The sequence below is a fragment of the Peromyscus maniculatus genome, chromosome 19 (genome assembly GCF_049852395.1).
Source record: "Peromyscus maniculatus bairdii isolate BWxNUB_F1_BW_parent chromosome 19, HU_Pman_BW_mat_3.1, whole genome shotgun sequence".
NCBI lineage: Eukaryota > Metazoa > Chordata > Mammalia > Rodentia > Cricetidae > Peromyscus > Peromyscus maniculatus.
Window position 1 is genome coordinate 72456964 of NC_134870.1, and position 14767 is coordinate 72471730.

General features: G+C 38.8%; 1 protein-coding gene across 50 annotated transcripts in view; it reads right to left on the reverse strand.

Moving 5' to 3' along the window:
• The window catches only part of Atp9b (ATPase phospholipid transporting 9B (putative)), a 241402-nt gene that overhangs the window by 185066 nt on the left and 41569 nt on the right, over positions 1-14767 (reverse strand). For 28 of the 50 annotated variants that reach the window (XM_076555619.1, XM_076555613.1, XM_076555598.1 and 25 more), the window contains one exon: positions 13110-13218. In XM_076555619.1, coding sequence (XP_076411734.1) covers positions 13110-13218 — 109 coding nt within the window. Of the gene's footprint in view, positions 1-1620; positions 1714-13109; positions 13219-14767 lie in introns of all 50 variants that reach the window. The other 22 variants (XM_076555611.1, XM_076555583.1, XM_076555578.1 and 19 more) reach the window with 1 other exon arrangement.

A 14767-nucleotide genomic window follows, 5' to 3' on the forward strand; every position in this document is an offset into this window, starting at 1 on the left:
TTGCAAAACAAACAAACAAAAAAGATAGAGTTCTATTTTCAGCCAACACACAGCTGGCCAGTCTCATTTACCTTAACTAACCCCCAGTGCCTTTTATTTCTGAATGTGAGATGCTATATTCTTCCTTGGCTAGCTGATTTTAACTGGGTTAGAAATTATTACTTCTGGAAGTCAAGAATTACAAGTCTCCCCACCAGCTTCACTATAGACAACACCTCTAGAATAAGGTTAGGCTACGAACAGCTGCCCAGGTTACTTTTCTGAAGTGTCAAGACTGTTCTTGCTAAACCATTTTTCTTGTTCCTACAGAGGTGTCTGATGAGTGCCCTTTTAATGTCAGAGCCCCAAATACCACCTGTAGACCATACCACACCGCCAGTTTCAGGAAGTGCACTTTAAGTATCCTCCTCTTCACTGGATAAATAAATAGCCTTTGCCTCTACCCTGAGAGAGAGGTTTGACATCTGGGTCACCTGCCATGCTTGGTCACCTTACAAGTAAACTGTAATTTGATGGTGGGAAACAATGAAAGAAAGAAAGGAAGAAAAGGAAAGAAAAAAAGAGAGGGAGGGAGAAAGGCGAGAAGAGAGGAAGAGGAGGACATGGAGGGGAGGTAGGAGGAAAAGAGAAAGAAATAGGGGAGAGAGGGACAGGGAGGGGAAGGAGGGAAGAGAAAGAGAAAAGAAAGGGAGAGGGGGGAGAGGGAGAGAATATGAATGAGAGAAAGAATATGAGAATAAATACCTGGAAGTATGTGAATCGAGTGCCCAGAGAAAATAGTGAGAAAGGATCACAGAGAAGCCCATCTGACTACAAAATCTCAGCAGTCCACATTGACAGCAAGCTACTCCAGCAACTCAGGCCTTCTTAAACCATGAATCACGTCTGAATGCCGGGCTCAGGAAACTATCAACTGTAAAGGGCTCTGGATGAACAACACCCGAAGTTCAAACTCAGAAGAGTAAGGGACCGCAGCCTTTCTAGGCAGCCCTGGGTCATGCTCCCCCACTGCTTCACCACAGCCTGGGTTCAAAACAACAACATGCACACTTTGCACTAAGCAATGACAGGGAATGCTCCTGAAAACCCCTGGCTCGGATGAAAGACTATTGGATGTTAGGAATCGTCGTATTTTGACTAGCATATGACGTTTTCTGCTCTTACAGAACTATAATGGCTTACTCATGGAAAACAGATTTTGATGTATTCCTATTGCTATTCCTTAGCATGTATCAAAGTAATAGACATTTGAACTGAACTGCGTCTGAAAATATTAACTTGCTACTCTTGTGAAGATTCATTTTTAGCACTCACAATGGGGACTCACACCCTGCTTGAACTCCAGGGAATCCAGTGCCCTCTTCTGGCTCCCACTAGTGCACATACACAGAAAAAAATAAACAAATATGTTTTAAAATGATAAGTTTTAGGACTGGGGCTGGTTTAAGATTAGGAAAAGATTACTAAAAATTCTCAAATGAGCCTAAACATAATTTCGCATTTTGTACTACATATGTATGTGAAACAGCATTCTCATCTTATCATTGATAGCAAATCAAAGTACTGGTCAAAGTGAAAAGCACTGAAGCTGTTCGACATCCTAAAGTATCAAGTACTCACCCAAAGATTTAATTCTTTTAAGTGGAAAATTTAAAAGAGACATAGAACACACCATGGCAACCTTATAAAGCCCAATACAGGTATAAATGGATACTGAAAAGAGAGGCAGAAAAAAAATATATGAAGAAATAAAGTCTTGGTTTTCTTGTTTAATGACACTCTAGGTCAAGTTCATTTAATGAAAATCTTAATTCAAGACACTCAGTGGACAGCAACCATAGGAAACAAGAAGAAAATTATACCAACCCTGTAATAAACAAAATATTAACAGAGAAAACTTTAAAAGACATAAGAGTAAAGGGAGAGGTAATGGTAATTCTCCCCAGGCTGAACAATACATTTAATATGATCTCAATCAACAGCCCAGACTTTGGTGGGTTCTGGGGAAGAGAGTAAAAAAAAATTGACAAGCTAATTCTAGAAATATAAAGAAATATCCCCCAAACTATCCAAAATTTCTCTTAAAATGAACAACAGAGTTGGAGGGATAACAGTCCCCAAGAATTACGGTAAAATAACAGTAGTCAGAAAGAGCAATATTGAAACAAAAAGTCAACTAAGATGACGCAGAGGGAACGAAAACCCAGAGCCACACCCACATGTGAAAGGGGGTAAAAGCAAGGCTGCAGGAAAAGACACAGAGCCAGGACAACTGTATGTCCATATGCAATAAAAGAACTTAGACACATACTATGTACTATATGGGAAAGAAATTTTACTCAAAATGGTTGTATATGAATCCTTAAACAATCTCTAGAAAATACAGAAATAGAAAAAAAAACTGTGCATCTAAGTTATGCAGAAAGATATTAGGACATCATAACCACAATAATAATAATAATAATAATAATAATAATAATAAAAAGATGGTAAGTTAAACTTTATCAAATCGATTATCAGAAGCCAAAGGCTGTTAGGAAAAATTGTGATCAACAAACTAGGTCCTGGAAAACAGCTTCTCTGGTCTGTCTGTAAACAGGAAGAATCTGAAAGACGAGAGGGGCCTGCAGGGGTTAACCTTCACTGTCAAACTCACTGCATTTAAAATCACCCAGAAGACATGAGGCTGTGTTTGGATGAGAAGGGAAGAATCCCCCAGGCTAGGGATACAGGACTGGATAAAGGGAGGCGGGTGAGGGAGGACCAGAACCAGTCAAGCCCCAGGTTTCCTTTCTCTCTGCCTCTTTACTGTGGACAACAGAACCGGCTGCCAGGATCCTGCTGCCATGTGGACTGTAACTCCTGAAGCTGTGAGCTATCAAGTCTTTTTCTCTAGGCTACGTCCTTCCATCAGGTCTTCATCATGGCAATAAGGACAGTAACTAACCCCAGACCTGACTGTGCCAAGGACACAGCAACCAGCAAATCTGTAACTACCGATAAATAATAATAAAAAAATAAAAATGAATAAATAAATAAAATAGAGGCACACCCCAAGAGAGACCTGGAGAGAGAAGAGGTCAAATAATAAAAGGCACTGGATTCGGAAGGCACAGGAGAAAGGGGGAAGTGTATGAATAGAGAGGTAACCATGATACAGAACTTGAGGTGACTCTGAAATCTGGTGCTTGTGGTTTTCAAGTGAAATGACACAAAGGAAAGAAAAACATCAGTGTGAAATGGCTGGGGGACTCGGGAAGCCTGGTCTAAACCCTTGCAATCCTTTTCTGTCGCTATTGTTTGTTTTCAATATAAACATCCTATTGACACGTCTTTCCTTCTTTTTTGTTCTGTTTTTAATTGGCACAAAATGACTGCATAAAGAGTACAATGTGAGAATTTTAGATAGATAGATAGATAGATAGATAGATAGATAGATAGATAGATAGATAGATATAGATATAGATATATTAGACACATATATATATAATAATGTGTATTAAGTCCACATTTGGTATTTCTGTCCCCTCTCATATTTATCAATTCTTGATGATAAAAATATTGTATTTTAAATTTTTCAATAGAATGTTCTTAGTCAGCTTTCTGTGCTGGAGAATAGCAGAACTTACTTCTCTAGTGTCTCCAAACTTAGTATCTGTTTTCTGATCACCCCTCCATCCCCACTGCCTTCTATAAATCCTTCTAGCAAATCATTCTTGTACTCTCCAGTTCTATGAGATCAAATTCTTCATATTCAAAATATGAATGAGCTCATGCAGTGTTTATCTATCTTTCTATGTCCAGCATAATGTATTCTAGGTTCATCCATGTTGGCACAAATCACAAGCTTTTGCTGGTTTTGTGTGTGTGTGTGTGTGTGTGTGTGTGTGTGTGTGTGTGTGTGTGTGTGTGTGTCTAAATAGTGTTCTTATGTATACTTACCTTACTTTCATTTATCCACTGATAGATAACATATTTGCTGTTGATACAATAGAAATACAAAAGATCCAAGAGACTATTAGGAGACATTACATTCCAGCAAATTTAATAACTTACAAGAAGTAAATAAGTTTCTAGACACACACTCCAAACACTACTTCACTGATCACAGAAAAAGCACTTGATATTAAACATCCTTCATGGTGAAGAAGGAGGAGGAGGAGGAGGAGGAAGAAAAAAGAAGAAGAAGAACAACAACAACAACCACCACCACTTAACAAGGGCTGGAGACAACCCAATGGTGAAGAGCGCTACTGCTCTTCCAAAGGGTCTGAGTTTGGTTCCCAGCACCCACATCGGGCAGCCTATAACTTTAGCTCCAAGGAATATGCTACCTTATCTTCTGGACTCCATGAGAACCTGCACATACATACATATGTACATACATACATACATACATACATACATACATGTTCACATAAGTAAAGATAAAAATAAATCTTTAATGAGTAAACAGATTAAATACTAAAAAAAAATATCGCTTAGCCTACATTAGCAATGAAGTCATTTAAAAAATATTCTTCTTTAGCTATAAACAACATAATTTAAGATCCTCTTGAATTTTTCTTATTATCTTAGTAAAAATGAATTTGGTAATTTTGGAATACTGCATTAATGAAATGTGACATCACAATTAGTGAGTTATATTAGCTAACTACTTTCCCTCTAAACCGACCTCAGTAACTGAAGCAGTTTTGCCACCTGTATAAGCAGCAAAGGAATAATACGGACGTTGCCACACAGACTTCAGAGAGCAAGCATGCACACACCCTTTGTCTAATGTGATATGCAAAACTAAACACTGAAATAAAAATCTAGCTTGTTCACATCAGATAAAGAATTTGTAAAACCCTGACGATGGTTTGAAACATCTGGCAAATATCTAAAGAGCAAATGTTTTCTCTCCTAGCAGGTCAAATGAAAGATATAGCAGTGCTTTGGCAATGCTCAGTTGTCCAGTCTGCACAAGGGTAATGTGTCTTCCCATACAGGCTGCAGTGAGCGCTCTTACAGATGAAGAAAACAATGCCATTAACATACTGAATACCATCTGAGACTCACAGATGATGGCGACAAGTAGTAACACAGTCACAGACAAGAAGAAAGGAAGCCAAGTAGCAGCCACCTGGGTGGATAAAACCTGTGCAAGGAAGGCAGGCAGCTTATCAGAGAGTGAGGCAAAGAGCCAGCTCAAAATCTGTTCCACAAGACAGGTGATAATCTACTTGGACAGATCCTGCTTCCAAACAAAGCGTTTTCAGAACATTAGCGTATTTAAAGTAAGAAGAGGTATTCCTTTACAAAAGAAATAATGAAACATTTCCCCAGCTACCTTCCATCCAAATGTGCTTGTAAACTGCAGTAATGTGTTACAACCACAGTTAAGCACAAAAGGAAGCCACACCAACGCAGTGCCAATAGGCAGTCTATGAAATAGTAGAAATGAAGGAGGTAATCAGAAAGTCTTAGGCTGCTTAATATATCTCAAAAACATATTTACACCATGCTTCATCATAAATTAAACAGATACTCTCTTTACACTCTAGCTTTCCCTTATCAAATATTGTCAAAATGCCCATCCACAAAGCAAGGTGCCACAGAAAAGACACTGCACCAACTCACACACAGCTGTGGACCTCAGCTGTCTCCTCTATAGCTCACAAAAGCACCCCGAGTGATGGTACTACACCATGAGTAGTGTCCAAACAGCTGTCGTTCCCATTGACACCTATGAAACTCTCGAGTCTTCCATCACTCCCAATGGTGGTGGACATTAAAAAACGTATATTGCTATTTGCATTTGAAACAAACCTGCTGACAACTATTTTTAAAGTATGTTAAATTCAAGTACTACAGAAGTAAAAAATCCACAGAAGTAATGTCTTCCTCAACCTAAAGACAAAAGTTCTTCTTTCTTGCAGAAGACAGACCTGAAGTTCTGATTTAGGCACGTTAAAAACAACCATCATACAGCTTTGCATGGAACTTGTAGTCTAAGGCAATATCCTTTGGAATTCTAAAAGCTAATTTCTGTTTAGTATGGATAACGAAAGAAATTTTGCTTTTTTCAACAAAAGTTAGCATCACATTTTTCTAAGGCAGTTGATTTTATATTTTGAAATTTTATAATGATAAAACATACATAGTAAACTGACTTGCTAAATAAGTGTGGGGGTTTTTGGACTACGGATATATATTTTTGTCCTAAATTCACATGCCACATCAGCAAAATTCAAATAAAAGAAAGTAACCTGGCCAATGTTTTCTGCCTTTATATTATTTGACTAAACAATGAACTGGATTATTGTTATATATTTCAAGCTGTATGATGAGGTATTAATAAAATGTACTCAATCACAAAACAATGTATTATATTAATCAAATCATTATTAAGTGGTGGTGGTTGTGAAAATATTAAAAAGGGCAGACTGTATAAAACAGGATAGAGTTTGAAATTTAATCTCAATACAGAGGTCCATAAACATTTTCTATTTCTTGTTATAGAAAAGTCCTCAAATACAACAAGATCTGCCAGCATATGTAAGCAATACCAATAGAATACGTGATTATTGTAGACTTTAAACTACTCCATCACTTCTGGTTTCGTCCGGTCATTTGGAAAGCTATACTTGCAGGTGACTTTTTTTTATTTCAATGGTGTCTTCTCATTAGGCTGCTTGATATATCTCTCCTCCCCCCTTCTCTCTCTCTCTGTCTCTCTCTCTCTCTCTCTCTCTTTCTCTCTCATATTGAAAATAGATTTTCATACAATATATTCTGACTATGGATTCCCCTCCCCCAGCTCCTCCAAGATCCTCCCTGCTTCCCCTCCCATCCAAATTTACTCCTTTCTGTCTCTCATTAGAAAACACAGGGCCTGGCAGTGCTAGTGCACGACTTTAACCCAGAACTAGAGGCAGAGGCAGGCAGATCTCTGTGAGTTCCAGGCCAGCCTGGGCTACAGAGTGAGTTCCAAGACAGGGCTGCACAGAGAAACTCTGTCTCAAAACAACAACAAACAAGCAAACAAAAAAGAAAAGAAAGAAAACAAAAGAGGCTTCTAAAGAATAATAAACTAAAACAAATCAGAATAGAACAAAACAGAAAGGAGAAAAAGAGCCAAAGAAAAGGCAGTCCTCAACCCTGCATGGCATTATTTTATGTGACCTGACTATTTTATGTGACCTGACTATTTTATGTGACCTGACTCCCACACACAGTCACTTTAAGGCCACCTGTGTCATTTGCAGTGCTGTACAAGCAGTACTATCAAGTTCCAGTGTTCTCATCTGCACATCCAGTAAGCACTTGCTGCCTGCTCCCTTCTTCCCCTAATCCATGGCACCCAATTCATCCACATTCTATCTCCACAACTTCTCTAATCAAGCTCTTCCACATAAATGAAGTAAAATCATACATAATCTTTTGTGTTTGGCTTCTTTCACACGTGTTCAGTGTTCAACCCTGTTCTGCATGGATCAACCTTTCATTCCTTTCAGGACTGAGAAGCATTCCCACACAGACTGAATGCATTGCACTTCATTTAGGCATTTAACCACTGGTGTGGGAGGCCAGCTCCCACTTTTTCCCAGGGTACACTTGAGGAGAAAGGGATAAGAAATACTTAGATAGAAAGATAGTGTGGAGAAGACAGACAGAAACATGGGAAAGCTTCAGGAGGATCAGGATCAATATCCACCGGCCCCTTCAGTCTCTTCAAAAGGGCTTTTTATAGGAATGCCAAGGGGCGGGGCAAAAGATCTCCCCCAGCACAGCCAAGTGCAGACCCTTCCAAAACACCTGGTAAGGATGCTGTGGTCAAGCCATCCCTTAATGCAGCCCTGCTGGGTAAAGCAAGCTCAGATCTCACTAGGAAACCTCTGTGGGCCCCCACACACTGGTAGACTGTTTTCACTTTGGCTGTCATGAATATTAAATACTATGATAAACATGGGCAAATGTTCTTGGATCTCGTTTTTTAATTCTACCTAACCATGAAGGAAGTACAAGAATCTATTCTGTGACTGATGAAACATTTACAATACCCCAAATAATGTTCCAAGGTTCCAGTATTTCTACATCCACCCCCAATACTTTGTTTTACACTACTTTAGTGATGGCCTACCCTTAGTATTACCTTGCTGAGGTTTTTTTTTTACATTTTCCTATTAATTAATGCTCTTAACTGAACACCATGTGCTTTTTGGCCATTTCTCTATCTTATTTGAAAAAATATCTATTTGGAGTCTTTGTCCATTTTTAAGTCAAGCATCTTTTTGCTAGTAAAGTGCAAAGTTCTTTATCTATCTGGATACTAAATCTTTACCAGGTCTATACATGTTTTCTCATTTTCTGTTCTTTCTTCCTTTTCAATATTTATCTATTATTATATGTGTATGCTAAGTGTATGTTGTATGTCCCACAAGTACACATGCCTGAGGAGGCCGAAAGAGGGCATTAGAGCCCCAGGAACTGGAATTACAGGAGTCTGTGAGTCATCTGAGGCAAGTGCTGGACACTGAACCTGTGTCCTATGCAAGAAGATCGAGTGTTCTTAATTGCTGAGCCATCTCTCTGGCCCTTCTTTTCACTTTTTGACAGTTTCCTTCAGTGCATAAAAGCTAATCAGTAGACCAAAAAGAAGGTTCAGTGGGTAAAGTCACTTGTTACTAAGCCTGATTATCTGAGTTGGGTCCCTGTGACACATATGGTAGAAGGAGAGAACTGACTCATATAAGTTGTCCTCTAACATCTACATGTATGCCATGCACAGACAATATACACACACATACATATATACATACATACACACACAGACACATACACACATATACATACATAAGTAAAAAAAATTTAAATATTATCAGGGAATTTTATCTAAGAATGCTTTAATTTCTTCTTCCATTTTTAACTCATGGTTTTACCAGACAGAATTCCTGGCTGATAGTTTATGTTCTCATTGCTTTAAAAACATGTCCTATCATCTATCTCCATGACTTCTGTGATCTGAGCACATTGTATCTGAACCATTTCCTTTGCTTTTAGGCTTTCCTCTGGGGCATCAGGTTTAACAGTCTGTGCCTCGGTGCAGACCTCTTCTTCTTGATCCTCTAGGGGTAGCGGGAACTTGAAGGCCCAGGTTCCTGTCCTTGATCAAACAGAACAAGCCTCTTGCTGTTACTCCTTCCCTGCTCTATTCTTCCCCTCCCTCCTGTCCTAGATGTCTATGTCAGTGCACTTCCTGTAGTTCCAACACCTCTCAGGAACTGCTCACTTGTGCTTGTTTTATGCCCCTCAGACTGGATCATTTCAACTGCCAGAGTCAAGGTCACTGACACTCCAGTCCACTCAAATCTTCGACTACAACCTTCTGCTAGGTTTCTTTCATCAGCTAGCCTATTGACCAGCTCCAGAATTCTTCTACATATTCACATAATCTCTGTATCTTTACAGTTATTCTCTACGTACTCATACATCGTTCTCTTGATATCTTTCTGCAATTTCTCCCATGGCTTCCTTGCCTTCTTGACCAGGGGTAAGACAGTTGGTTTAAACTTCATGTCTTGTAGTGCAACATCTGACCTTCATCAGAAAGGTCTGTAAAGTTCTCTTGAGAATGATTCTTGGCCAGCTTCTTAATCTTTGTGGGAAAGTGGACTGTGAAGTAAATCTGGAACCACAATGTTTCCGCTAGTCTTCCTAGTCTAGGTTGGTTGTGTTGTTTTATCTGTACTGCAGAAGCGTCTCTTGAGTGACTTGTAACTCGTGGATTCTTTGTCAAATGTGCTCTCTCAAGTTTCTCTTCCATCAGCTTATACTCATCAGCCAATGTTTGGAAATTCCTTGGCATATGAAGAGGAGAGAGGACGGAAACAAAAACTGTCCCATTCTTTGCAGACTGACTCTGTGCTCCAGTCCTCTTTCAGGCTCTAGCCAAGAAATGAGGCAGTTTACAACTCTGCCTTGGCCACCACTTCCTACCTGCACTGAGCATACACAGTTAACCAACGGACAAAGAACTTCTTGGGCCTTTTCTGAGCATTTCCCTATTTCTCAGCCTGGACACAGGACTCAAAACTCTCCAGTATATAGAGATATTCTGGACATTCAAATAGCATAGATATTTTCCCTCCTTTACTCTGCTGCCTGTCACTTGATTACACTACACTAGTGTTTAGACCTTAACTGTAATTCTTTGCCCCAGGTTACTTTGACTATTCTTTATTCTGACATATAGGTGAGAAATTCTTGCTGATTTTCTGGTCTTCTGTCCTGTGTTCCAAGCAGAGTGAGCCAAAAACCTTTGCCTTGGGTCACTTCCCACCATCATCCACAGTCTGCAGAGAAAGACCAACAGCAGACCTCTTAAATCATTTCTGTTCTTCCAAAAGGCTGTCGAATGCATCTTCAAGACTTGGAGAGAATCTGGAGCCAGAGGAATCAGAAACAGAACCGAAAGTTTTCTAACATTTTTTCAGTTGCCTTTCTCTGGAGTTAGCAATCTTATGGGTGCTAAAAAACTTTTAATGCTTTCCAAAGTTCTCACAAAGTCAGTTCAGGAGGTTTCTGCTTGGCTTTTCAGCATTTCAGCCTAAGGGCAGGCACATGGAGCTGCTTGCTCTGCATGCTGCACTGACATCATGAGTACAACTATTAATTTTCAGACATAACCATTCCATCAACACACTGCGCTTAACTGCAAACACCAGAGTAAAACTAATTTTACAATAAGCTGGAATCTATATCTGTTCTCAAAATAATATAAAGTCAAACCTAATTTACCTGGTCATTTGAGGGTTCTTTTTCCTAAATCTTTCTTTTCTAGTACTTACATGTGTTCACGTATGTATGCACACCTAGGTGAAGGTCAGAAGTCAATGTTGGATGTCTTCCTCAGTTGTTCTCCATATTAATTTGGGGGCAGAGTTTCTCACTAAACTTGGAGCTCACTGACATGGCTAGACTGCAGCTAGTGAGCTCCAGTAATCTGCTTGTCTCCATTCCCCACACATACATCCTCCTCAAGTACGGCCTTACAGATGTTCACCCAGGACTCAGCTTGTGACTCAGGTCCTCATGTCTGTGCAGCGAGCACTTGAGTGGCTGAGCCTCTCCCACCCCATTCATCTCTTTAATAATAAAAACACTGTAGAGAGAGTAGTCTTCAGCATATGGTACCAGACAACTTGATATTTATGCAAAGCATTGTGGACCCATATAACAGACTGTACATGAAAATGGATCAGACTTAACTGTAGAGCTTAGTCTCTAGAAGAAAAGGGAAATTAGAGTGTCAGCCATCTCTTTCTTTGCTACAACACCAAAAGCACAGACAAGAGGGAAAGTGGATGAAGTAGACCAAACAAAAGGTTTGTGAAGTTATAGGCCCCCAAAATGGGAGAGACTATCTGCAATCATAAATCTGGCAAAGGCTTACCCAAGATAGCTAAGGAACACTTACAATTCAGCAACAGAAAGACCAACAGCTCAGGTAAAAAGCGGTTGAAGAAAATAAATATACAATTATTCAAAGAAGATATGAAAATGGCCAATAAACATACAAAAACACTCAATCTCAATACACATTAGCAAATGCAAATAAAACCCATACAGCTACAATAAACATGGCAGACGGTAACGAGTACTGGTGAAGGCACAGCAAAATTGGAACCTATGTACACTGTTGGCAAGAACGCCAATGATGCACCAATTAAAAAATAGGGTCATGGTGGTTCTTTTGAAATGCTAAACAGAGTTACCACCTAGTCTAAGCAATCTCCCTGCTGGAATATATCCAAGAGAAATAAAAATGATGTTTATGAAAAGCTATACAGTGTTCACAGGAGTGTTGGTTATTCATAACCATCACAGAATACAAACAACTCAAATGCCAGTGTTTATCTAGTCAGTGTTGACTAGATAAACAAAATGTGTTATGTCATGCAGTGGGATGTTACTTGTCAACAAAAGGAATATACTACTTCATGCTATAACACGTATAAGCCCTGAAAAGCATGCCAAAGTAAAAAAGTCAATGACAGAAGACCTCACAGTACATGACTGCACACATATTAATGTCCAGAGTAGGTAAAACCAGAGACGGAAAAGTAGAGCAGAGGTCACCTAGGACTTCAGTGGAAGAAAAGGAGGAAAACATGAAGAGGTGATCCAGTAAATTTTGGGTTTCTTTGGGGAATGCTAAAAATGTTCTAAATTTAGATGATGGTGATGACCACATTAACTTGATGAATAGAGCAAAAACACTGACCAGTAAGTCTTAAATAAATGAACCTTTAGTCACACATACTCAATAAGGTATTATTTAAGGTAGGTTACTCATTATATATGCCACATACAGACAGAACATACACTATCCACTCTGACTTTCCTTTTCAACAAAAGCCCAGGGTTTAATCTCACCTAGAGTCTCAGTGTGGCCCACACTATTTACTCATCACGTCTCTTTTCTGCTGTCACAAAGCCTGTGTGTAACAGTGTGCCCCATTATCTTCCCAATAAACTGCTCCTTTAACTACAGACTGAAAATGAGGAAAATGAGCTCTTTAAGTATTTGTAAAGGCCCGAATGTGGGGTAAGGAGCACTATGTGTATGCACTGAGCCACACGGGATAATGACATTTATTTCCGATGCTTACTGCCATACCACGAACACTGACCTCTATGGGTGTGTTTAAAATAAGACGCACATTAAAGAGCTGCTATGCATCACAGAACATGTGCACAGAGCAGCTGGGTTTCTTTCAAATCTGTTACAGCATTCTAACAGAACACACCACATAGGTTTGTGCAAGTGTATACATACATGTGTGTTTGTGTGTAAAAATGAAAATATACATATGCACACATGCACCACACACACACACACACACACACACACACACGCATGCACGCATGTGTGCACATGTAAGCATCAAGAAAATGAATAAAATTTTACCTGAAATTCTAGCATTAAATACTGTAAGAAAATTGGAGCCCATATGCAATCACGTGAGCTTTCAAAAACAGAATGAGCATGCTTCCCTTTCTATGTTAACTCTAACACGCTTACACTAAGCAAATGCTAGGAGGATTAAAGGTCTCTTGCTAACCTCTTACTGTAAGCTTGCTATATAATTGTGAATTCATTTCCTTGTCTCGCTGAAAACGTCGAAATTCATCAATCGCTTCACGTGCAATAGTAACAGCCAAGACAAATCCCTATAAAACAAAAAGTATTTTAGAAAGCAGAACAAAAAATGCAGAGGAAATTTCTTTATTATTTAGTTTTACTTTTCCCCTTCAATTTATATCACTCCTTAAAACACAAAATGAATGAAAATAAAAACACATGTAATATTCATTGGAAAAAACCAGCCTCTTTAACAACCGGTGCTAGGAAAACTAGATACCTACATATAGAACGAAACTAGACCTGCATCTCTCATTCAGTCAAAAATCAACTTCAGATAGATAAAAACAAAAAAAAACTTAACATTCAACCTGAAACTCTGAATATGCTAGAGGAAAAAGTAGGGTCTGGGCACAGGAAGGACTTCATAGGACTCGAACAAGCAGGAAATAAAGCCACATATCAACAAATGAGACCCTGTAATGTTTCTGCACAGCAAAATCAAGCTAATCAAGTAGAGGCAGCCTATGGAATGGGGGGGGGGGGGAGGTATCGACAACACACGAAGAACTCAAAAACTAAACAAAAAACAATAAAAAAAAATAGGTTCAAGAGCTGAACAGAGAGTTCTCAAAAGAAGTAATTAAAATAACCAATAAATGTTTTTAAAATTTAAAACATCCTTACACATCAGAAAAATACACATTAAAACTACTCTGAGACCCTAGCTCATCCCAGTCAGAGTGGCTATCTCACGAATAACAAACGCTGGAGACGGAGAGGAGAGAACACTTACTCACTGCTGGTAGGATGTAAACTGTAAAGCCACTGTGGAAATCAGCCTGGAGGTTTCTCATAAGCTAGAAACAGAACTTCCATAGAGTCCAGCTACATAACTCCCAGACGTCTTCCAAAGGCTCCATATCTTACAATAGGAACACCTCATACCCATGCTTTCCAACATTTCTATTCAAAATGGCAAGGAAAATGATTCGGCCTAGATGACCATCAACGGACTTATGAACAATGATAATATAGTACACATATGCACAATATGCACAATGGCTTTTATAAAGCCACAGAGAAAAATAAAATTATTCAGCTTACAGGAAAACTCATAGAATTGGAAAATATTACATAAAATGAGGTAATGAAGACTCAGAAAGACACGTGTTCTCTCTCATGTGTGTAGCTGAGCTTTTTAGTTTTTATCTAAGTGTATCTATGTGGGAGTGAGGGAGGGTAAATGCCAGGAAATAGAAAAGGGGCCTGTGACAGAGGAAAAATTACTTTCAACAGAAAATTACCCCATAATTAAATCACAGCAAATGTTATCTATGCTATATTTAAAACCTAAGAAGTCATGATTGATTCTATTAGCATCTAATCATTTAAGAAAAATTTTAAACTCTCGATTAAGTTCTCTGAGGAATTACTCAAATTCACTTCCAGATATATTTCAACTTGATTAGTAATTCCACTGAAAATGTTGTGATATTGTTTTTGCAAGTTTCTACATATTTAACAATTTCCTGTGAGTTTCGGTTTTATTTTGATCTTGATACCTTTCATCTTTTGTTAGCTCTCATTGTATAAATTTAAACTTTCTAATAAAAGAAAGTTGGAAAAGGTCCAAAT